The sequence below is a fragment of the Vulpes vulpes genome, chromosome 13, assembly GCF_048418805.1.
Source record: "Vulpes vulpes isolate BD-2025 chromosome 13, VulVul3, whole genome shotgun sequence".
Taxonomy (NCBI): domain Eukaryota; kingdom Metazoa; phylum Chordata; class Mammalia; order Carnivora; family Canidae; genus Vulpes; species Vulpes vulpes.
This window is the reverse complement of record NC_132792.1, coordinates 90,598,284-90,621,482: the sequence shown is the minus strand read 5'-3', so window position 1 is coordinate 90,621,482 and position 23,199 is coordinate 90,598,284. Positions and strand designations below refer to the sequence as shown.

General features: G+C 39.7%; 1 protein-coding gene and 1 pseudogene across 9 annotated transcripts in view; one reads left to right on the top strand and one right to left on the bottom strand.

The window, feature by feature from the left end:
• Positions 1 to 553: 553 nt before the first annotated feature.
• MYOM1 (myomesin 1) overlaps positions 554 to 23,199 on the bottom strand; it is a 155,610-nt gene continuing 132,964 nt past the window's right edge. For all 9 annotated transcript variants that reach the window (XM_072735024.1, XM_072735025.1, XM_072735031.1 and 6 more), the window contains 12 exons: positions 21,533 to 21,677; positions 20,784 to 20,843; positions 20,422 to 20,489; positions 16,309 to 16,422; positions 15,514 to 15,601; positions 14,319 to 14,357; positions 14,126 to 14,231; positions 10,642 to 10,805; positions 8,340 to 8,376; positions 8,081 to 8,103; positions 5,594 to 5,649; positions 554 to 1,383 (listed from right to left, as the gene is read on the bottom strand). In XM_072735024.1, coding sequence (XP_072591125.1) covers positions 1,090 to 1,383; positions 5,594 to 5,649; positions 8,081 to 8,103; positions 8,340 to 8,376; positions 10,642 to 10,805; positions 14,126 to 14,231; positions 14,319 to 14,357; positions 15,514 to 15,601; positions 16,309 to 16,422; positions 20,422 to 20,489; positions 20,784 to 20,843; positions 21,533 to 21,677 — 1,194 coding nt within the window. In that variant the 3' untranslated portion in view covers positions 554 to 1,089. The remainder of the gene's footprint in view (positions 1,384 to 5,593; positions 5,650 to 8,080; positions 8,104 to 8,339; positions 8,377 to 10,641; positions 10,806 to 14,125; positions 14,232 to 14,318; positions 14,358 to 15,513; positions 15,602 to 16,308; positions 16,423 to 20,421; positions 20,490 to 20,783; positions 20,844 to 21,532; positions 21,678 to 23,199) is intronic.
• On the top strand, positions 2,546 to 3,070 carry LOC112925263 (NADH dehydrogenase [ubiquinone] 1 beta subcomplex subunit 10 pseudogene; annotated as a pseudogene).

Genomic DNA, 23,199 nt, shown 5'->3' with positions numbered 1-23,199 from the left:
TTCCTCCAGTGGTTTGTGAGTGAGTACAAGTGTGAATGTTTCTGTGTGTGTGTGGTGCACGTAAGCGATGGTGGTGGTAGCAGTTGTGGGGTAGAGGCTGGGGAAGAACCAAATTTCCTAAAGCAGAATGCTGCCTGTTAGCAAGCCCTGAAAAGAGGGACAGTCTTCCAAGCAGACAGTTCTCTGAACTCAGAATCAGGGTTCTTTTTTCCTTAGCTGCACGCCCTTTGTCGCCAATTCTGGCAGTAGACTCCCACACCATCTTATTATCCCTAATTGACACATTACATGCAATTACTTTGGGTATCTTAACAATGGAATTGACTTGATTGTACAGTAAGCCACCAGATGTACAGTGACAGAGCAATTTCACACCCCTGAACCTCATCTGACCTTGGGTGACTCATCTGATCATGCTATATAAGTACTGCTTTAACCAAAAGGAATTTAAATTAGAAGATGTGCTATAGAGGTGATGGGAAGGATGCAGCAGAGACCACCCAACTGAGCAGCCGAACAGGAAGAATGAGAAAAACACTGATGGGAAAGAGGAGAGGTGTGAGGACTGTTTATTAATACTGAGGAGGCTCCAAATCACAAGACCGTCAACAGAAGTGCACGTCACTATCATTAACAACACACAAAACATACCAGGTGGCTTAACAATTTGTCCCCATCTTGACAGGATGCTGAAGTGTGATTGCAACCCATGAGAATTTACTGGGAAAAGTCTAGCCGAGTCCAAACACTGGTTCACAACACATAACATCTGCTCTCTGACCATCATTCAACGTCCCTCTGACTTTATTCTGGTCTTCTCCTTAAAACCGTTTCCTAATATTTGTGCTACAAATGGAATTTTCTTAACACGGAATTTGTAGATAAAGAAAAACTATTAAAATGTTGTTAGTTGATGGTTTTTTATATGAATAAAAGATTTTACAATTTTCCCCTGAGCCAGCACAAAAATAGGGAGTAGAAAGCATGAAGACTTCCTTATACATAAGCCCAAACCATTTGCACACAAGTAACATAAGGCAGCTCAGCCCAGCTCCCCTTGCCCTTGCACACCCTCTGGGTGGTCTCTGGTCACTTGGACTTCTTGTTGCTTTTCTGGGACTGCTCAGTGGCCTTTCTTGCCTCCTCCTCTGGGATGAACACACTGATAGTGAAGTCGCTGATCTCTGAGCCATATTTGTTCTTCACAACCAGCCCGTATTTGCCAGAGTCGGCCGTGCTCACCCCATTGATGGTGAAGTAGGCAGTCTTGCCAGCCTCGAACTTGACACTGCAGTGGTCATCTGGGACCAAGGGCTTCTCATTTTTCAACCAGGAAACCTCTGGAGTTGGGTCGCCCCAAACGATGCAGGTGAGATTAAGCGCCTGTAAGACACGTTTTATGACAGGGAAGGAAATATATCAGGTACAATGATCCAACTTCAAGAGTCTGGTGGTTTGGCAGGACCTGAAGGAGGATAAATATAACTCCCCCCGGGAATGACGGGTGGAGTTATGTGGTGTCTACACCTGCATGAATTACTATTTAACTTCAATCCTGAGTAGGTTTCTGTAGGATCTCAGCTTTCTGGCTTTGGGAAGGCTTCTCATCAGAGCCACACAAAGGAGTTTGTTTCCAGTTCCCATCTGCACTCTTGCTTTTGTAAACACATAGATGCCTTTTGCTCTTGTGTGGCATTTGGATTCTGTCTCAGTAGAGAAATCTCATTGCCATAATCACCACCTGCTCACTTTGCATTTAGTCTGCCTCACAGAGCCCGGCAGCAGAACCGTAACAGCTGTTTCAGATAATGGGACTAATTTTCAGGTTCCATCTCCCTTGTTTTATTTCCCCCCAAACCCCACCCAGTCTGTTGCAGTTGCTAAGGTGCCCTACCAAAATGTATTCCTATTTCCTGATATTTTATTATATTACCATCAATGCTGAAACCCTCTTATTTTATTTATTTATTTTTTGAAACCCTCTTATTTTAAAAGATCAATGTTTAGACCTATAATTTTACTTTACCATACTTCTTGGTTGAAAAATTCATGGATAATTGTAGATTCATGAACAGTCATAAAAAACAATAGACAGACTGTGTGCTCTTACCCAGTTTCCCCCCCAATAGTAACATTTTACAAAACTATAGTATAATAACACAACCAGTACACTGACAGTGATGCAATCCACTGTTCCCACTCAAGATTTCCCCAGTCTGGCTTGCACTCATTGGTATTTGTGTGTGTGCGGTTCTATTCAGTTCTATTACTGGTTTAGGTACATGTATCCACTCCCTCAGCCAAGATAAAGAACATTTATTGCCCTCACAAGGATCTCTCATGTTGCCCTTTGTACCCACGCCCACTCCCACCCCCTGCCCCCAACATCCCAACCGCATTTCTAACTTCTGGGAATCACCAATCCATTTTCCATTTCTAAAATTTTGTAATTTCCGGCGGCGGGCGAACTAGGCCATGGGACCCAGGTGGAGGCCGGTGTCGCGCCTCTGAGAGTGGACTGTCCCCTCCAGGCACCGCCTTCGCCATGCCGGACAGCTGGGACAAGGACATGTACCCTGAGCCCCCGCGCCGCACGCCGTCGCCCTTGCCGCAGACCTCAGTGCCCAACCCCATAACCTATTTGACGAAGGCCTTCGACCTCCTCATGGACTGGCCGGTGACCCTAGTGAGAGAGTTTATAGATCGGCAGCATGCAAAGAACAGGTATTACTACTACCACCGGGAGTTCTGCCATGTGCCAGACATCACGGAGTGCCAGGAAAAGGATGTTTTGTGCATGTTTGAAGCAGAAATGCAATGGAGAAGAGACTATAAAGTGGATCAAGAAATCATCAACATTATCTAGGAGAGGCTGAAGGCCTGTCAGCAGCGGGAAGGTGAGAGCTACAGGCAGAACTGTGCCAAGGAGCTGGAGCAGTTCACCCAGGTGGCCAAGGCCTACCCGGACCACTATCACGACCTGGGAGCCCATTATTCTGCCAGGAAGTGCCTGGCTAAACAGAAGCAGTGGATGCTGACAGTGAGAAAAGCTGCTAAAGAGGCCGCCTAAGGCCGCTCCTTGAGCCTCTTTACAAGATTATCATCAAAATAAAGAATAAGAAATCAGTTTCTGGTAACACCTTTAATCTCCAACCTTGACCTACTGATGACCTTACTGGTTTATCTCCCTTTAAATTCAACTACTGAAGAGAAATAAAGGCACTATTAACAAGCAATAAATAAATAAATAAATAAACAAATAAATAAATAAAATAAAATAAAATAAAATAAAATAAAATAAAATAAAATAAAATAAAATTTTGTAATTTCCAAAGCATTATATAAATAGCATCCTATCGATCCTGGAGTCCCAGGATCGAGTCCCGCATTGGGCTCCTGGCATGGAGCCTGCTTCTCCCTCCTCCTGTGTCTCTGCCTCTCTCTCTCTCTGTCTATCATAAATAAATAAATCTTTAAAAAAATAAAAAAAAAATAGCATCCTATGATATGTAACCTTTTGAAGTTGCCTTTTCTATTTGGCATAATACCTTGCAGATTCATCCAAGTTACTGCAGGGAACAATAGTTAGTCCCTCTTTATGGTTCGTGTGTGTGTGTGTGCGCGCGCGCGCGGCGTGCGCGTGCCTATAAAGATCATCTGGGCTGCTTCCAGTGTGCAACTATTGTGAATAAAGCTGCTGTTGAATGTTTGTATATAGGTTTTTATGTGAACATAAATTTTAATTACTTTATGATAAATGCCCAAGAGTACAACTACTGGGTTATATGGTAAATGCATGTTTTCTTTTTTGAGAAATTGCCAAACTGTTTTCCTGAGTGGCTGTATAATCTTGCCTTATATTTCTAGCAGCAACATACAAATGATTCTGTTTCTCCACATCCTTATCAGCATCTGTTGTTGTCACTCTTTTAATTTTAGCAATTCTGATAGATGTTATGATATTTCATTGTGGTTTTAACTTGCATTTCTTGTATGGCCAACAATGTTGAATTTACTTCACGTTTGACATTCCATTTTTGCATTTTTTCTTACCGTAATCCAGAAATTATAAGGCAATATATAATTTACAATATATAGGGGAAAGGCTATTCTCCTAAATAGCCCTCTAAAAGGTCTTATCACTTATTACCTCTTCTATAAGAGTATTATTTAAAATTTGGAGATTAGGAAATCTGTTTCCCTTCCATGGTTAAGTAGCATCTCTTACTACATTATTCTACAAATACATTTCAGCAAGAAAAATAATCAAGCCACTGTCATCAAATTTATCCAAGTGAACAAATTTATACCAAGTGCCTCTACCTATACCTAAAACTTTTGTTTTTCTTTTTTCTCTTTAAGTAGGCTCCCTGTCCAATGTGAGGATTGAACTCATGACCCTGAGATCTAGAGTTACATGCTCTACTGACTGAGCCAGCCAGGTGCTCCTTGGGTTTTCAAACTTAACAAAACCAAACCAAACTCCCAGATACCTTAAATGTCATGGAAAACAATTATCCATCCTTTAGATTTATTTCCTTTGTAGATCACAAAGTTGTTTCACATACATTCTCTCTCTGAATTCTCACTACAACCCAGTGAGCTGAATATTTTGAACCCCATTAAGTGAGGAATATGAAAAATGGAGTCTAGAGACAAAAGCAGTCCTGCAATGGTTGAACTTAAAGTTAGCTGTGGTCTTATATTCCACCTGTGAAGAAATGTAGCTGGATGAAACCTGCCTCTCACTAAAGCCTTTCCACATGCTTCTTTTAGCCCTAGTCTACCTATCATATGTCTTCACTGGGAAAAGGTTTCGTTTTAAACAAGTACGCTTCTACTATGGCTGGCTTATTGAATTTGTTTTAATGAAACAGAAGGATGAAGAAAGTGAATCCAGGTTAGAAATTATGTTCATTGCTTTTCAGAGAGATTATTGTGGAGCCAGGAAATACAAGTTTAAAGTTAAACGGAAAGAAATCAGAGGTGCCTGGGTGGCTCGGTGGTTGAACATCTGCCTTTGGCTCAGGTGGTGATCCTGGGGTCCTGGGATGGAGTCCCACATTGGGCTCCCTGCTCAGTGGGGAGTCCTTCTGCCTCCTCCCCCTCTGTGCTCTCTCTCTCTCAATTTTATTTATAATAAATAAATAAAATCTTGAAAAAAAAAAAAAGAAATCAGTTTTCAACTGAAACAGAGCCTATAGAAATTCATGGAGCAGGATTTTTTCCTTCATAGGGAAAGAGGTCACATCTTTCTTCAATCACATTTGTCATATAGTTGTGATTGAATATGTTTGCTTCTTATAATATGGAAGGGTATCTCTAGAAAGAGACTAAGTGGTCAACATGTGCCCCTATAGGTGAGCTTGAATCCTGATGCTTGGCCTACAAACACTGAGATGACTGGAAAAAGGACTGCATTTTGAATCTTGTATTTGGCTATTTTGAAGTCAAGCCTAAGCAGCAATGGCTTAAGATGAAGATTGTGGGAGTTCTCTTAGACAGAACAAAGTCTGGCAGACAGAACAAAGTCTGGGCACCAAAACCCATTGCTGGTGTGAAAGAAGCAGGAACAGGGGTGCTCCATGCTTACCTTGCCTTCCTGGATGGTGACCACATCTGGGAGACCACCCAACACTCGGGCACGATCTGCAAGAAAAGGTGTTTCTGGTTAATCACTGAAATGAGGAGTACCAGTAATCACACTCACAAAGAACCCCCCCCCCCCCCCCCCAGGGAACTAACTTTCCAATTTAGTTTCCTTTCCCTTACAATTATTTTATACCTGTTTGCATATTAAACTTAAGTTTGCATATTAAACTTTGCGTATTAAAATATGCAAAGTTAGAAAAGAATTCAGTAATTTTGGATCCTTCCCCATACAGATAATTTGTGGGCATAGGTGCCTCTACCTATACCTAAATTATCAACTTGAGATGGCTTTGTGGTATTAAGACTTGGCTTAGCTTGCTCTGTAATTTTCATGGCTATTTTCAGCTGTGGCCCTTCTGTAGCTCAGTGGGGCTTTGTTCAAGGAGGCAGAACAGATCTCTATGGACAGCCTCCAAGTCTGCTTGGCCTCTCTTATGGGCTTCCCTATGATTAAAAAAAAAAAAAAAAGATTGCATAATTGGAGGCTGTACACACCATGATATCTGGAGACTTGTGCAGATGTGGGCTTCCTTTGAGGCCTTTCCTAGAGAGCTTCCCCTTTTTGTCTCCTGGTAGTTCTTGGCATATAGGGTTATGGAGGGCTACTATATCTTTGGCCATGAGTATAGAGGCCCCCAGCTGAAGGGATAAGGTATGGGAAGGGTGCTGAAATCCAGAGCTGATCTCTTGCTCCTCTGCCCCCACCAAGCCCCATGCTCTGGAAGTGACTGGCTCAGCCCCAGGGAATGACGACTTTCTGTAATCTGCTCAAAGGGACATTTGTCTGGCACTGATGCAGTGGCCATCACCTTCTCACCTTTAGGCCTACTTCAATTAATGTGTGACTCTAGATCCCTATTTCTACAACTCCCTTCTCCACTAAGTTAGACTAAAGCTTTGAACAAGCTTGAATCTTGACTGCTTTCTCCTGCTAATTCCATTGTACCTTGCACCATTTGGAAGCCCAATTCATCATCTGGATGTGTGACATCAGGCAAATCACCTCACTGTTGTGGATGGACCCTAGACTCCTGATCCCCATGGGGGGAGGGTTGCATTACATCTGTGGACATGAAGTTACCCAGCTCTGCTCCATAGCATCCATGGGATTCCTCTGGGGACCCTGGGAGGAGGGCCCAGGGCTGAAGAGGGGCACTGAATCAGGGAGCCCATTCCACCTTCAATTAAGCTAACATGGCTTTTACCTATTTTATATTTTGGATCTGCTTGAAAGACATTGTTTGAATTAAGCATCTCTTGGCTTACAAAAGGTTAAACACATGGGGCAAAAACAGCACTAAAGTCTCTTCCAAGCTTTAAACTGCTTTGATGCAGACATTTCAGAAACAATTCATGAATTGGAGGGAGGGTCAGGGCTCCTTGTCCACCAGAGTTGGAGAATGGGAGTGGCCATCACTATGGACACTGGCTTAGCTTGTGCATACAGGAGTAGGAGGGGCACACTTGGTACCAACAAGAAGCACTCCCCTCTCTTGCTGCGCTCCCCCCACATGCCTGGGTGCTGGCATCTGCCCCATTGGCCAATAGCAGCTGCCTCACAGCTCACAAACCCAGCACAAGAGTGGGGAGAGGATAAGAGTAGGAAGGAGAGAAGAAAGCAGTGCGAGTCAAAGATGAAAAGTTCCAGGTGACCAGGAGCTACTGAAGGCTGGCAGATGACTTCACCTCTCATTCCCCATCCTGGTTCCCTTCCACTCCAGCTCTGGACTGACGCTATAGTTTTAACCCTCAACAATTCTCCAATTCTGCCTCACAGGCTCAGAGAGAACCTGAATGATTATGATAATTAGTTCATAACTCTCAGAATCTTAAGAGACTGAGTTCTAGAAATCTCCATGTATGAGGCAAACAGTTGACAGAAGTTAGTAGTGTACACATTTCTGGGTACACAGACTTGACAGTTTGGTGTTTGCTCATTCAGACTGTGAAGTATTCAAGAAGGCCTTATTTGGCATCTTTTATCCTACAGGGGCTCTTAGGAAAATGCAGAAGTGTTTGTTGGGCAACTGGTTAGAGTGATTTACCTGATGTCAAGTTTATGATGTTTCTTATTTCTTGTTTAATATATAGATATTCTTTACTGATAGATTGTGCCTGCCCCAAGTGATTAACAACTTATTGTGTAACTTGTGCCCAGAGATTTCTCAGGACTCCCAGTGGTTGGCTCAAGTCAAGAACCCAGTGACATTCTTAGAATGTAACCTGAGACCTTTTTTTCACAGACATTCTTACTCAAGAGACTAAAAGAAAACATATGTAGAACACCTAAGATTTAAAAAAAAAAAAAAAGAAAGAAAGAAAGAAAAGGGGAAAAAAACTTCCACTCCCTGCAGTCACAATAAAAAAAAATAATAAAAGTTATGTTTTGAGACTGTTCCAGGAATACATGGGAAGGGGGTTTACTTACTTTTCTCAGCAATGGCAGCTTGTCTGTGGTTGAGAGAAACGAACAAACACGCAAACAAAGAAGAATTTTGTTTTAGTGTGACTTCAAAATAGTGAACCTTGACTGCATTGCATTGCCTCAGAGATATTGGGCTGCTCAAAAAGCAGTGGGAAGTGCTGTTTTTAGGCATTTGCTAAAATGCAAGACCCTCTCTGTTAGGTGGGGGAGCAGCACACAACGTTCCAGAGAAATCAGTGCACACAAATGGCAAGCTACTTACTTTAATCTCTGGAATTCAGCAAAGGCTTCATCGTATGCTAGAAGAGAGAAAAAGAAAAAAAGAAGTTAGAATGTTCTCACGCAGAATTGATGACAAAAAAAAGAAGTTAGAATGTTCTCACGCAGAATTGATGACATACAGGAGTGGATTAAAAATTCATAGCCTGAGGTCAGTGTGGTATGGACATAACTAAACTGACTTCGAATAAGACTGCCTGCCCATTTACTCTCCAACCTGACGGATTTAATAAGAGAAGCCAACACTTTCTGGGTAGAAAAGGTGAAGTAGTGGATTTTAGAAGCTCCCAATTCAGTGAGAGACCTTCCTTTCAAACAGAAAGGCAGAGATTAGCTGTGCCAAAAATAAAGTGGTAATAAAAGTGATTGTGTGATAAGCATCCTGAACATCAAAAAGGCTTTTCTCTTATTAAATGATCCCAAACGGCACCACAGCCTCCTAGCTGAACAGTAAATGTCTCCCTACTGCGAGGTCTGGTCTATCTGTGTTAAAGGGCAAGGAGCTACTGAGCTCATAGCCTGTTGCCAGTGTCTGCCTGAAGCAATGCTTATAAGGTGGGCAGAAGCCCAGATAAAAGACAGGGAGACAAGGACAGGAGAGCTTCAGAGTTCTAAAATCTTTCTTCCCCCCTGAACCTGCAAGAACAAGCCACTTTGAATGCTTCAGGCTAAAAGGCAGCTTTATCTTGAAATCTCTCTTACCTCCTCTTTAAGATTCTATGTGGTCTGGGAATCATAATTATTTTATGTCTAGAAAGTATTTACATAACACTAGGCCAATCCCCCTCCTTTTACAGATGGGAAAAATAAGCATAAAAAGTTGGCCTTCAAGTCTCGAGGTAGACCAGTCAGGCTTAGCCAGGCTAAGCATTCAATACTCTTCCTTTTGCCCACACTACACTGAGAAGAGTTGGGCACCGCTGACCCAATCTGCTTGGGTGGGCCAGAGAGTCAAAGAAAAAACTCTTTTAAGGTTTAAATCTATCCACCCTCTTCCTGTTTCTGGTTTTCAGTTGTGTTTCAAAATGTCAGATGGACTACAGAAGAAATCCCCTGTTAGTGCAGCATGTATGACTCAGGCACAGTGGGGCCTGAGGCAGCCACTCCCATCTTTCTAGTCCTCATGAGTGGGAGGCTGGGTTGCCTGGGGTGTGTGGTGGGGGTGGGGTGGGGGTGGGGTGTGAGGGGAGCTCAGCCCAAAATAGCTCAAGGCAGGACTGCTGAAAGGCTGTGCTCTTAATTGTGAGTCTACTCTCTGAGGATTAAAAACACTAAGAGTTCTGGAATATTCCAATCACATTTTAGTATATGAAGAAGTGGAAGAAAAAGTCAGCCCATGATATTCTTGAGGAATGTTAGGCAGAAACTGGTCAGGAGCAGTGGAAGTAACACCCCAAGGCAGAGTCCCAAGGCCTTGAGAGGGAATGATAGAGACAGGAGCTGGAGGCAGGGACCGTGATAAATAAGCTACACATTAAAAGCCTTAGGGCACAACATCCTGATCTTGTAGTTTCCCAGACCTGGGGGCTGACAGAGCAAGAATCACAGTTGTACATGCTCCCTCTCCTCTTCCACCTGTCTTAACTGTTTAACCTGTGGTGGTTGATGGCTGCATGTTACCTCTCTGTATGTATGTGTGCCTCTCATTACTTCCTGCTGCTCTTCCCTTCTATCTCCAGATGCTCCCATTCTCTCAGCAAATGACCAAGAAATCTGAGGCCACGAGGACCCAATTTTTCCAACTTTTTTCTCTTTTCCTCAATATTGATTTTTGCCTATTGCTATATATTCACCCCCAACCCCCCCACTGACCCCCCCGCCCCCAGGTTTCTGAAGAAAAAGGATCCCTGCTCCTTTCCAAAGTCAATGCCTTCACCCCTGCCCTCATTCTTCACCCCTGCTCATTCTTCAGAGCACAGATATATCAGTAATTCCCCTTCACTCACATCTTCGATCCTTCCAGCCCAATTGATTTCTTAAGCTCTATTAAATATGCTCAAATTTCAATCACCATAACAGTTCTTTTTCAGTACTTGTTCTTACTCAAGTGATTAAATCCTGCCCTTCTTTGTGAGCATCTTCACGTTTATTGTCTCTATACTTTACCCTAATACTCCAAAGCCCACTGAATTCTTGCTTCTACCACCATGCTGAATTTAAACTGCTTTATTAAACTTTCCAATCATCTTCCAATAGTCAGATGTAATGGCCTCTTATCACCCTTCATTCTTTTTTAAAAGCCTCCTCCTCCACAGGAAGTTCTAATCTGTGAAATATTCATTTACCTTGTCCAGAAAGATCCACCATCTTCTGGTGTCCAGTTTTGCCATCAAAGAGTTCCATTATATATTTCCCTTTGTCATTCGGAGTGGGCTCATTGATTTGCAGCCAGATTTGCTCCCCGGTGACCCCACTCTTAACTCTGTCAGTGTACTTAATAGGAGTCCCACTGTTCATAGCAAAGAAAACATTGTTATCATTTGCTTTCATCCACTGATTTTTACTCTCTCTTTGAAGGTCTGGCCATAGAGTTTTATAGGGTTTCAAACAACATGTTCAGCTTCAGAAAAAGTATGGGTCCTGAATCACAGAACTTGGATTCCAAGGCCCTGGGTGGGGGTGGGGGGTCGGACAGTCTGTACATTGAACTCTCAACAGCAGTCTGGAGCCCTAGCAGATTGCAACACTAATACTTCTCAGTGGTATTAATTATCTTTGTCTTTGCTTAGGTTGATTTGTAGGACTAAGAGAATCTTTAAAGTGAAAAGGCCAAACTACATATTATATTACTGCATATTTTGTGCAGATGGTCTATGGCTATAAATCAGATTTTACAAACTAATTAAAAACAGATTTAAGGAGGTTCATCTGTGGCTGACATCTACTGACATACGTGCTTACAAAGCTATTTAGAGCATATGTAAATATATACTTGCTAGTAAGGCCAAGAGTGAGTGAAAAGCTGAGTCTCTGCCAAAATGAAAGAGGCACCTTTTCTGTTTCTGGACATGAGTTTCTCCAAAGTCTACAGTAGGTCATGAGCAGACACATACATTGCATTCTTTACAAGAGAATTAAAGCAAGTGGAACCCTTGACTTTGTGATCTGATGGTCTAGAAATGTTAGTTATAAATGAAGTAAGAGAAAGATAGAGGTAGGCCTACTCTCAATGAAGCTAAAAGAAACTTTATGAAGAGTTTGTAAACGTGAGGAAAAAAGAGAAACAGTATATAAAACTACTTAAATATAGTAACAATCATGCATAGAGAAAACACTGGAAGTATACACTATGGCTAGGAAAACTATGTATGATATTTTAAGATCTTTCTAATATGTAATATGATATTATATTTTCTAAAACAAGCATGTATTACGTTTGTAGTTGTAATAAACTAAATGAACCAAAAACTGAAAAACAAAAATCTCCACTAAAAAAGAAACATTCAGCATTTTTTTTATACACTACATTCTTTAAAAGATATTCACAAACTGCCCTAAGAGGGGTGCCTGGGTTAAGTGTCTGAGTTCCGCTCCAGTCATGATCATGGGGTCCTGGGATCAAGCCTTGAGTTGGCTTCCCTACTCAGCTGGGAATCTGCTTCTCTCTCTGCCCCTGCCCCTCCCCCGTACTCGTGCTCTATCTCTTTCTCAAATTAATAAAATCTTAAAAAAAATAAAATAAAACAAAATAAACTGCCATAACATGTAGGGTAAAGGAACCCATCTGTACCCACAGACTCCAGTCTGAGCAATACTGTCTTAAAGAGTTAGAAAGATGGACAGTCCTTGGTTTTGTTATAATAAATCTGTTTGAATTCTCTAATCTCTGACTAGCATGCATAATAATACCTACATTTGTAAAGCCCTTCATGGTTTACAAAGTGCCATAAATTTTTATTCTCTCATTGGCTCCATCAGTATTATGAGATAGAACAGGTATTATTGCTCCTATTTCATATGGGAGAAATATGAGATTTCAGAAAATTAAATGACTTGCCTAAGATTCAAGGGAAGATAGGAACAAAGCCAAGACTAAAATCCATTTCAAGTTTTTTTCCTGTTACGCCACATACTTACGTAAAGACAGTGAAGACAATCAGTCCTTCATTCTTGAATGTCTCATAGGCACACAGGTACACAAAATAGTCATTCAGCTGACTAGTCCAAATAGTGTAAGAGGTTTATGTCTTGCTAGTCTAATAGCAGCTTCCTCTTAAAACTGAATGTTCTAATTTTTTTGAACAAGTAATTCTTTTAAAGATGTTATAAAACTTTTTGATGATTCAGTTAATTTATCTTCTTTTATTCTTCAGACTGATATATTAGAATGTCCTAGATGTCACAGAGGAATTTCCTAGAATTTGATCTATTTTAACTTATAATTACTTTCCTAACTGTATTCTGAAAGAAATAGAACAAAGGACTGAAACCCTAAGCATTCAAATTGGGATTTCTCTTGTTCTCTCCCTCCTCCCCTCTGTTTTGCTTTTTTTTTTTTTTTTTTTTAAAAGAACTCAGGAAATAAATAAGAATAAAAACACTGTTCTATATTACACTAAAGTCATTTTAAAGAAAACACAAATGACCATTTTGTGGGACCCAGTTCTGGTTAAATGTTCAATCCAGACTTTTAAAGCAACTTGAAAACAGAGTAGTGCCATGATAAGGGGAGCTCTGGAGCCAGGCTGCCTGGGCTCAGTCCTCCATCTCTCACTTAGCTGTGTGACCTTGGGCAAATCACTTCTCTGAGCCAGAGCTTCCTCATCACTAAAGTGAGAATTACCTGCCTTCTAGAGTTGCGAATTTTAACTGAATTCATACATGTGAAGGGCTTGAAGCAATGCCCAGCATATTGTAGACACCTACTGTTAAGAAGACACAAATAACCACTGTTGTGAGCCTCTTCCCAGGGCTGCCACAGTGACATACTGCTCAGTGGGGCTCCTAAGGACTTAGGGAATGAGTGTCTTGTGTCTCCAAAGAGAGACTGAAGTGGCTGTGCCCAATCAGATTTCTATGCCAGGCTGCTCTTCTGTTTCAGCTCAGGAAATTTCAAGGAAGGGCAGAGGTTAAGGACACTGCCAAAGGTATAACAGAGGAACTGGTTTGACTTAGAAACCTACTTCAGCTCCTAGAATCCCAGAGGTGAATTTGAGTTCACCTATAACTCCACAAAAAAGCCTGGGAACAGAACAGATCTGCAGGCTCAGTCTAGTTCAAATATATATTCCCAAAGTAATCTTGAATCCCCAATGCCCTCCAAAGGTGGACAAGAGACATGCTAATGCCCAATTACGCCATCTGCTATTAATGATAACAATAACAAACTCAGACACTCCACTGGATTAGGTTTCTTTGGCAAATGGCTATTAATTCATATTAGTCGTATATAAAGAAAGGGAGGACAAGACTATGGTTCTGGTGCTTGGCAAAGCAGAGAGCCCAAGATCAACCTTCTGGAGGTGGAAGTTCCATTATAGAGAGGTATGTGGATTATGATAGTTCACAGATCACAAAGATGACATCAGCCATCACTGGCCTCAGCACATACATGTTGAGGGAAAGTGCTAACCTCACGCTAAGGGAATGGTGGAGGTGCTTCTGTCCTACACTTGTCAACATCAGACCTAGGAAGTAAGAAGGCTCCTTACCTGAGAGGAAGAACAGGGGATTGTTTTTGCTCCCTCCCTGCCCACATCCGCCACCCCCAAAACATGCACACAGGGAAGAAAGAATTTCTACATGGCAGTTAAGTTCCCATTTACTTACTTGTGGGACCAGTTAACTTTTAGATCATCCACGTAGTAAGTAACAAAAGAGTACAGTCGGATGCCCTCGGCTGTGCTCTGGATTTTCAGGTCTGTAGCAGACAAAGCTGAAAGAGGAAACCAACATAGTTCATACAGCTGTAAGACTATAGTGAATAGTGAAGCATTGTCGTGGGGAGACCATTTTAACTTACCTATTGTTTTACATACTTCGGTCATCAGTTCTTTAAAGGCTGTTGATAGAGATTCAGAGACAGAGATTTAGCATAAAACTGTTCAACTTAAGGTCAGGTCTCAAATTGTTAGTAGCACATGCTCTCAGCATTATCTCGCCTGGGGAAGGGTATTGGCCACAGGTGAATTTGCTGGACAACTAATTAATAAGTGCTCTTTGACGGAATACCTCAATTTGTATCAACTTTTAAAGGATCCCTGCTCTTATTTTTATTTTTCCCTCTTTAATTTGTTGTAACTATCACCATATTTACATTCTAGAGAAAGCCATAGTGAGATTTCCAGGAAAGTTCTTGGCTTTAGGATCCTCTTCTTAAGTCCCAAGAAATCTTAGTTTACATAAGCAGAAGTATTCCTATCTGTGCCATCAGCTCATAATGAATCAACCGTCCAGGTTCCCTGATAATTCTCAGCCTGATAATGCTTTTTGCCAGTAAGCACATTTAGTCTTGCCTCCACCAGGAACAGGAAGGTGGAATCAAAGTTAGACTGTTTGCTAATAATATTGTTAAAGATTTTGTTCAAGAACACAGTTGGAAGTTTGGTGGTCACACGTAGGTCTTTGTTATCATGATATATTTGTGCTTAGAAGCCTCTGAAAAATGGAAATTGCTTTCTTGCTCTGCTAATAACTGAGAGGTTTCATGTTTCATATATAAATCTTTTTTGCCACCTGTTAAGAGCAGACTATTTGGTGACATGCTTTTCATGGTAGTTTAAAAAAATAATAATTCTTTTTTTTTTTTTAAGTAATCTTTACACCCAATATGGAGTTCAAAATCACAACCCTGAGATCAAGAGTCCCATGCTCCTCCCACTGAGCCAGCCAGATACTCCTCACAGTAGTTTTTGATTCTGGAACATTTTTTATAGGGTTGAAACAAAAATGATGATTTATAATCAAAGCAAAACCCTTGAGGACTATGGACTATAAATTCTCTGAAGATCAAAAGTACACTTTGGATTTCCAGGAAGACTAAAAGTGAAGTATTTTTGAACAAAACAGTAGTTTGCTCTGCTGGAATTTCAATTAAAACAAAATCTGCGGACAAAAACCCTGCACGACATTAGTTGTCCCTAAGCCTCACTTAGCAGTCTGGTAACCTGTACACAGAAAGAATACACAGAATGCACCCCAGCAGCTGGTAGACTGACCTTCATCCACAAGCTTCAGTCTGCTCTTATCTTTTCCTCTGTCGTCTTTCAGAATAACTTCATAAATCCCAGCATCTTTCTTGGAAAACTAAGGGAGAATGGAAATACCACATTGCAGCTTATAGCAACCTCAGGGTATGTATGGTGTTGGCATTTTTAAGGTCCTATGGTTTATAGAGCCACTGTCAGATCACACGTTAAACAAATCTGGCCAAGTGAGTGATGAGAAGTTCACAGACGAACCTGTCCATCATCATTTCACCTGCTGGCAGTCCTGATTTTTAACCCTCTAAGGTTGTGATTGATTCGAGACTTAAAGTCCTTATCCTTTACTCTGCCTTCATACTAAAATCTAATGATCACATATATTTGAAGGCTATGTTCTTTTAAATAAAAAGTAGATAACAACCTGTACTTAATTGAATACTATGTCTGATTGCCTCTGTGCTTTTAGGGAACAAGTTATCATGAGGCTGAAGAGCAAACCAAGAAGAATCTACTTAACTGCCCTGCCACTCACTCATCTATGAAGAGAGGTAGTAGAGAGGCCAAAGTTGTGTTGTCTACCCAATACTGGTTGGATAGATGACAAATCTATGCATATCACAAGGTGAGAGAAGCTTTTGTGTTCCCATGGCTTGTTTTTTGGGTTATGTCAGGGCAGGGATCTTTGGAGCAGCTAGAAGCAAGGTATTGAAAATGCCTGGGGACAAGGAATACAGAATCCAATCTCTTTTTTAGAAGAATGTAGGGAATAGAACTAATATATTACATTTCATATTTATAGCTACCTACCTCTGTTATAAGCAGGGTACATATACCATCCTTGAAGTCATGCTTTTCATCCACTGATATCTCTCTCTCATCTTTGTACCACACAATATGGGTCTCCTTCTTAATATTTGCCACCTAGAAGAAAAACCATAATTATACTTCTTGAAATAAGGGAATGCAACTCTTACAAAACTAAATAGTTCTTAATGTAGCATTGGATAGAAGAAAAATCACTAAACTTAGAAGGCATAGATTTCTAAAAGGATAAATTGAAAGCTATTTTAATCAATAGAGAGTTTAAAATAAAATAGATACAAATGAATAAACCTAAATCAATAGCATCTCTATTTCCAGCAGTAAAAATTGATTTTAAAATTGTCTGGTGGTCCCTGATGAACATGGATGCAAAAATTCTCACCAAGATACTACCCAATAGGATCAAACAGTACATTTAGAGGATTATTCACCAAGACCAAGTGGGATTTATTTCCGGGTTGCAAGGGTGGTTTAACACTCGTAAAACAATCAACGTGATAGATCACACCAATAACAGAAAAAACAAGAACCATATAATCCTCTCAATAGATGTGGAGAAAGCATTTGACAAAATACAGCATCCATTCCTGATTAAAACTCTTCAAAGTGTAGGGATAGAGGGAACATTCCTCAATATCTTAAAAGCCATTTATGAAAATTGCACAGAGAATATCATTTTCAATGAGGAAATACTGAGAGCCTTTCCTCTAAGATCAGGAACACAACAGGGATGTCCACTTTCACCACTATTATTCAACATAGTACTAGAAGTCATAGCCTCAGCAATCAGACAACAAAATGAAATAAAAGGCATTCAAATGGCAAAGAAGAAGTCAAATTCTCCCTCTTTATGGATGACACGATACTGTATATAGAAAACCAAAAGACTCCACTAGAACTCATACAGCAATTCAGCAATGTGGCAGGATACAAAATCAATGCACAGAAATTGGTGGCATTTCTATAACTAATGAGACTAAAGAAAGAGAAATTAAGGAATCAATCCCATTTATAATTGCACCCAAAAGCATAAGATACCTAGGAATAATCCTAACCAAAGAGGTAAAGGATCTATACCCTAAAAACTACAGAACGCTTCTGAAAGAAATTGAGGAAGACACAAAGAGATGGAAAAATATTCCATGCTCATGGATTGGAAGAATAAATATTGTAAAAATGTCTATGCCACTCAGGGCAATTTATGCATTCAATGCAATCCCTATCAAAATACCATGGACTTTCTTCAGAGAGTTAGAACAAATAATCTTAAGATTTGGATGGAATCTGAAAAGACCCCGAATAGCCAGAGGAATATTGAAAAATAAAACCAATGCCAGGGGCATCACAATGGTGGATTTCAAGCTGTATTACAAAGCTGTGATAATCAAGACAGTATTGCACCAGCACAAAAACAGATACATAGATCAGTGGAACAGATTAGAGAACCCAGAAATGGGCCCTCAAATCTATGGTCAACTAATATTTGACTAAGCAGGAAAGACTATACACTGGAAAAGGGACAGTCTCTTCAATAAATGGTGCTGGTAAAATTGGACAGCCATGTGCAAAAGAATGAAACTAGACCATTCTCTTATACCATACACAAAGATAAACTCAAAATGGTTGAAAAGTCTAAATGTGAGAAAAGAATCCATCAAAATCCTAGAGGAGAACATAGGCAAGAACCTTTTTAAACTTGGCCACAGTAACTTCTTGCAAGATACCACTATGAAGGCAAGGGAAATAAAAACAAAAATGAACTATTGGGACTTAATCAGGATAAAAATCTTCTGCACAGCAAAAGAAACAGTCAACAAAACTAAAAGAAAACCTACAGAATGGGAGAAGATATTTGCAAATGACATATCAGATAAAGGGCTAACTTATATCCAAGATCTATAAAGAACTTATCAAACTCAACACCCAAGAAACAAAAAATCCAATCATGAAATGGGCAGAAGACATGAACAGAAATTTCTCCAAAAAGGACATCATGGCAACAAGCATGTGAGAAAATGTTCTGCATCACTTGCCATCAGGGAAATACAAATCAAAATCACAATGAGATACCACTTCACACCAGTGAGAATGATGAAAATTAACAAGACAGGAAACAACAGTGTTGGAGAGGATATAAATTGCTAAATGTACTTAAATTGCTATAATAATGAAACAAAGAGCTATGGGAAAACAGAGGAAGGTTCATTCTACCTGGGCAGAGAAGTGAAAGGCCTTACAGAAAAGATGACTAAGGTGGGCCTAGAGAAACCTAGAGAAAGGATTTTGTTGGAGAAGTTGAAAGAAAGTGGTACTGGAACAGCATAAATACATAATGTATGAAAATTCAGAACCTAATTTTAGATTCAGAATCTGGCCAAGGGGCTGATTCTCCTGAGGAAAGCCATCAGAACAGAAAACTGGAGCTTACGTCCCAGAAGGCTAGTGCACCAGGTAGTAAAGAAAGAAGGAGGATAGCTATGTGGGCCTCTGGGAAAGGGTGGTTTATGGGATGGGAGGTGTGGAAGAGAAAGTGATTCAGGGACAAGATGGCAGTGGACAGCCAGATGAAAGAGGGGGTTTGGGCTCCTGCCTGAGAAATTGTCGTTCATGAAGCTTTGCCATTTCCTGAGAGACTAAAGCCTAGAATCTCTGACACATTTCTGGTAGATTGTAATTTCTTTAAATTTTATCAGACCTAGAAGAGACTGGGGCACTTAGGTTCTTGCTTTTATAATGTCAAATGCCCAATCCATGCTTCTACTTTGGAGTCACTGTCGGCTGTCATGACCTTCACACGCCAACCTCATCCATCAATTCCCGATCCAAAACATTTTGGTGACTCACTCAGCTGAACGCACCATGAGCTAAGGTTTGACAAAATGATTTAGAATGTGATGTGAACTTTTTTTTTCCTGAATTTTTCCCCAAGGCCTTATGAGAGAATTGGTTGTGAGCTGCAAACTCTTTACCAAACCTCTCCCCTCTTGGCAGTACACTGGTTTCAGACCCCATGGCTGAGCTAGAGGATAGTCAAAGATACTGCTGCCATCAGTCACACAAGTTAGATAGGAAATTGCTGCATTTCCATGGAAAGACAGTGGATCTAGAATGATTGTGGAATAGATCTACTGGTTAGAATGTTGATTTGGTCTGAAACAAAGACAACCTGAGATTCTTCTGAGATTATTATTATTATTTTTTTTAAATGGGGAAGGAGGAGGAGAAGAATGGATAGGTAGAGCACAGAGGCTTTTTAGGGCAGTGAAAAAACTCTATGATACTACAATAGTGGATACAGGTCATTATATATTTGTCTAAACCTATAGGATAAATAATGCCAAAAGTGAACCATAATTACATTGTGGACTTTGGGTGATTATGATGCATCCAGTCAATGTAGGATCATCAATTGTAACAAATGTGCAACTCTGTGTGGGGGTATTGATGAAGGTGGAGGCTGTACATGTATAACGAGAGGGACTAGATAGAAAATCTCTGTACCTTCTCTGCAATTTTGCTGTGAACCTAAAACTCCTAAAAAACATAAAGTCTTCATTTAAAAAAAAAAAAAAGCAGAGCCTGTCCTCATCAACTAGGGTGTAATGAATAGGAGCAATCATCTTGTCTTCTTATATTTTTATGTTGCTTTATTTTATCTTATTTTATGTTTCATTTTATTTTATGTTTCCTACCAACCAATGACTATAGTCATATTCAATAGTAAGAATGTGTCACTTAGCATTGGTTCAAAAGGAGATGAAAAACTGATCTTTCTTTTTTTGCATTCTGCTTAACTTTATTTCCCTTATATCAAATGTTTCAAATTTATCTACTTCTTACCTTGCATTTCTTTTCTTTCTTTATTATCTTTTTAAGATTTACTTATTTATTTTAGAGAGAAATAGAGGGAGAGAGAGAGCATATACCCATGCAAAGGAAGGGGCAGAGGGAGAGAATCTCAAACAGATTCCCCACTGAATGTGGAGCCTGACACTGAGCTGGATGTGGGACTTTATCCCACAACCCATGAGATCAAGACCTAAGCTGAAACCAAGAGTTAGATGCTCAACCGACTGAGCAACCCGGGTGCCCCCTTACCTTGCATTTCAATAGTACATTACATTCACCAGTCACTTCCCAGCTCAAATACTCAGCAAAATGAGGACCTATAAAATTTTAATGACATTAGTAATCCCTCTATTAATCACAAATGCAAAATCAAAGCTCATTCTTAAATTCTAAGGTGATATTTATGTGAAGTAATATTTTAAAATTCAAGATTAGTTTTCAAATGTTTTAAATGGATACATATTTAATAATAAGTATTTTCAATTATTTTTAATTTACCAGGGCATTATTAACATAAGCAATGATATACTTTTAAATTTGTTATGGAAATAATATTTAAATATTTTTTTCAAGAAATTGAAGTTTTCTCTTCACTCACTGCCCATTTTTACCTTGTTTCCTGATCCATTCTTGCCGCTGGAATTCAGCTTCTTTTTGGAGCTTTTTATAAACTAAAATAGAAATTGAATTGAGTGGAATAAATGTATATGCCAGCCACTGTGCTAAATGATTTATATTCATTATTATAACATATTCACACATCACAATAACCTATTTAAGTTTTTATGATGAAGAAATAGGCTGAGAAAGGTTAAATGAATTGTTCAAGGTCATGAAGCTAGGAAGTAGTAGGTAGTATTGGAAGTTGCAAATGTAGAGATTTGGCCTGCTTTTCCAAATGCCACATTTGTTAAATGCCGCATTTTAAATCTTGGTGGTTCCTACAGTGGCTTATGGCAGCTGGCATATAATCCAGTTACAAGATATGATTCATTTATCTATTGTGCACCACTTTTGCATATTTTTCCTCTTAAGTAGTTTAAAGTTAGCACACAATATAGGGTAATATCATTGTTTCTGAGATACAGATACAGTCATAGCTGTATTGCAATCTCCTTCACTGGGAATTTTAGTAATAAGTACTTGTTTACACATGAGATAATTTAATTGCAGTCTTCCATATGGGCTAAAGATAAAACTGGTGAAATACTATGGAAGTGTTAACTGAAAACTGGATTCCAATGTTTGAAATACAAGAAACAATTCCTACTGCCTTCCATGTGACCACTTTCGTGCCATAGCATATTTGCATTGAAGGGAGCAGTGAAATCTTTCAGCTCACATCCCACAGGCTGCTTACCATCTCCAATGAGAACAAGAGTAGAATGGCCAGTGGCTTTTCCATCTTGAAGCTGGAAAGTATATGTTCCCTCATCCTCATCCTGTAGCTTTTCCATGAACATTTCAATTATACCAGTGTTCCGGTCAATATGCATCTTATATTTCTTCAATGTGGAAAGGAAAACAGAAGTCAGTGAGGTAGATATCATGACAATGCCTGATGGAATAATGCAAACTCCAAAGAATCATAATTTTCACAAGTTAACATTTTTTTTAGATGAGTTTCCAAAATCTTATTTCTGGGGAAAGGAAAATATTATGTAGCATATAGGACCTTGACGAGAACTGATTACTATAAAGTTTGACATTTAATTTTTAAAATACAAATAAAGGTTTGTTATCCCAAGTGACAAATGTTGTCAAAAGGTGTTTTTAGATTCCCATTTTACCTTCCAGATACATTCATTTTAATTAGCAGAATAATGCAAAACAACAGGCAGCAAGAGGGACGTGTTTTTGTCTCATTCATTGCTATAACCCTCACATCTTGTGCATGCGTGGTCTATCGCAGGCAATTAATAAATATCTGCTGAATTAATATGTGAGTAAGAATGCTTCCAAAGCATTTGAAATCCATTTGTTCCTAATCAACTGAAATTGCTCTACTGGACTATACTTATTTTATCACGTTGCTTAGACAACTATTTTTCAGTGTAACATAAATTTTAGCTCCTGGGCATATAAGCACAGGTTCTATCATGGATTTAAATTAATCAAGCTTTCCTATAAAATGTCACAGAATAAAGGCTCAGGTCTGGGATCAACTCTGTGTTCCAGCTCATGCCCCAGAGCTCCAGTCTCCAACTGAGATCACATATTTGCTTCACTTTCCTTTACTTTAGCTTGTTTCCCTAATCCCCACTCCTGAGAGTACTCCCCCATAAATCAAATGAAAGAGAAATTCTATTTCAGACTATCCTTCTAGGGAACCTAGTCTAAAACACTAATTTTCACCCAACAAAATAGTGTAAGAACTGCCAATGACAATAAACAGCTCTTCAGGTTCAGAGTATGTATATGTATGTGTGCATGTGGGCAAAACATAAAAGTGTATTTGAACACATGAAGGGGAGTGCGTCTGTGCATATGTGTGCATGAGTGGTCCCTAAATGGCTGTGGCAACAGTGATGCCAATGATGTTTTTCCTTCCCCTGCATTGGCCAGGAGATGAGCACAGCCATAAAAAATAATATTATGAAAACAGGGAGAAAATGGGCCATCATGGACTCTGTGACTTATTCAGGTTCTATACACAGTTGCTAAGTGAGCTGAAAAGAAATATATTACATATTCTTTTGCTATTTATTCATTCTCCCTCTCACAAATGAATCCTGAAATGTTTTAAAAACATATCTCGATGAAAGGAGAAGAGACTGTTAATAATGGCCACAAATCACACATCTCTTCTGTCTTTTGAGTCTCTCCTTTATACCTGTGAGAGCACAGGTAAGAGCCAGAGCTCCTAAGTCCGGGTTCTTCTGTACCACCAGGTACTGGCCTGATGCTGGCTTTACTGATATCTAGGGAGGACAAATAAAGTGCAGATGTTCTAACTCTGTCAATGGAAACTATGTTTATGTTTAAAGCAAAGAAAAGAGTAGATATACACAATCACCTTTGTAAATA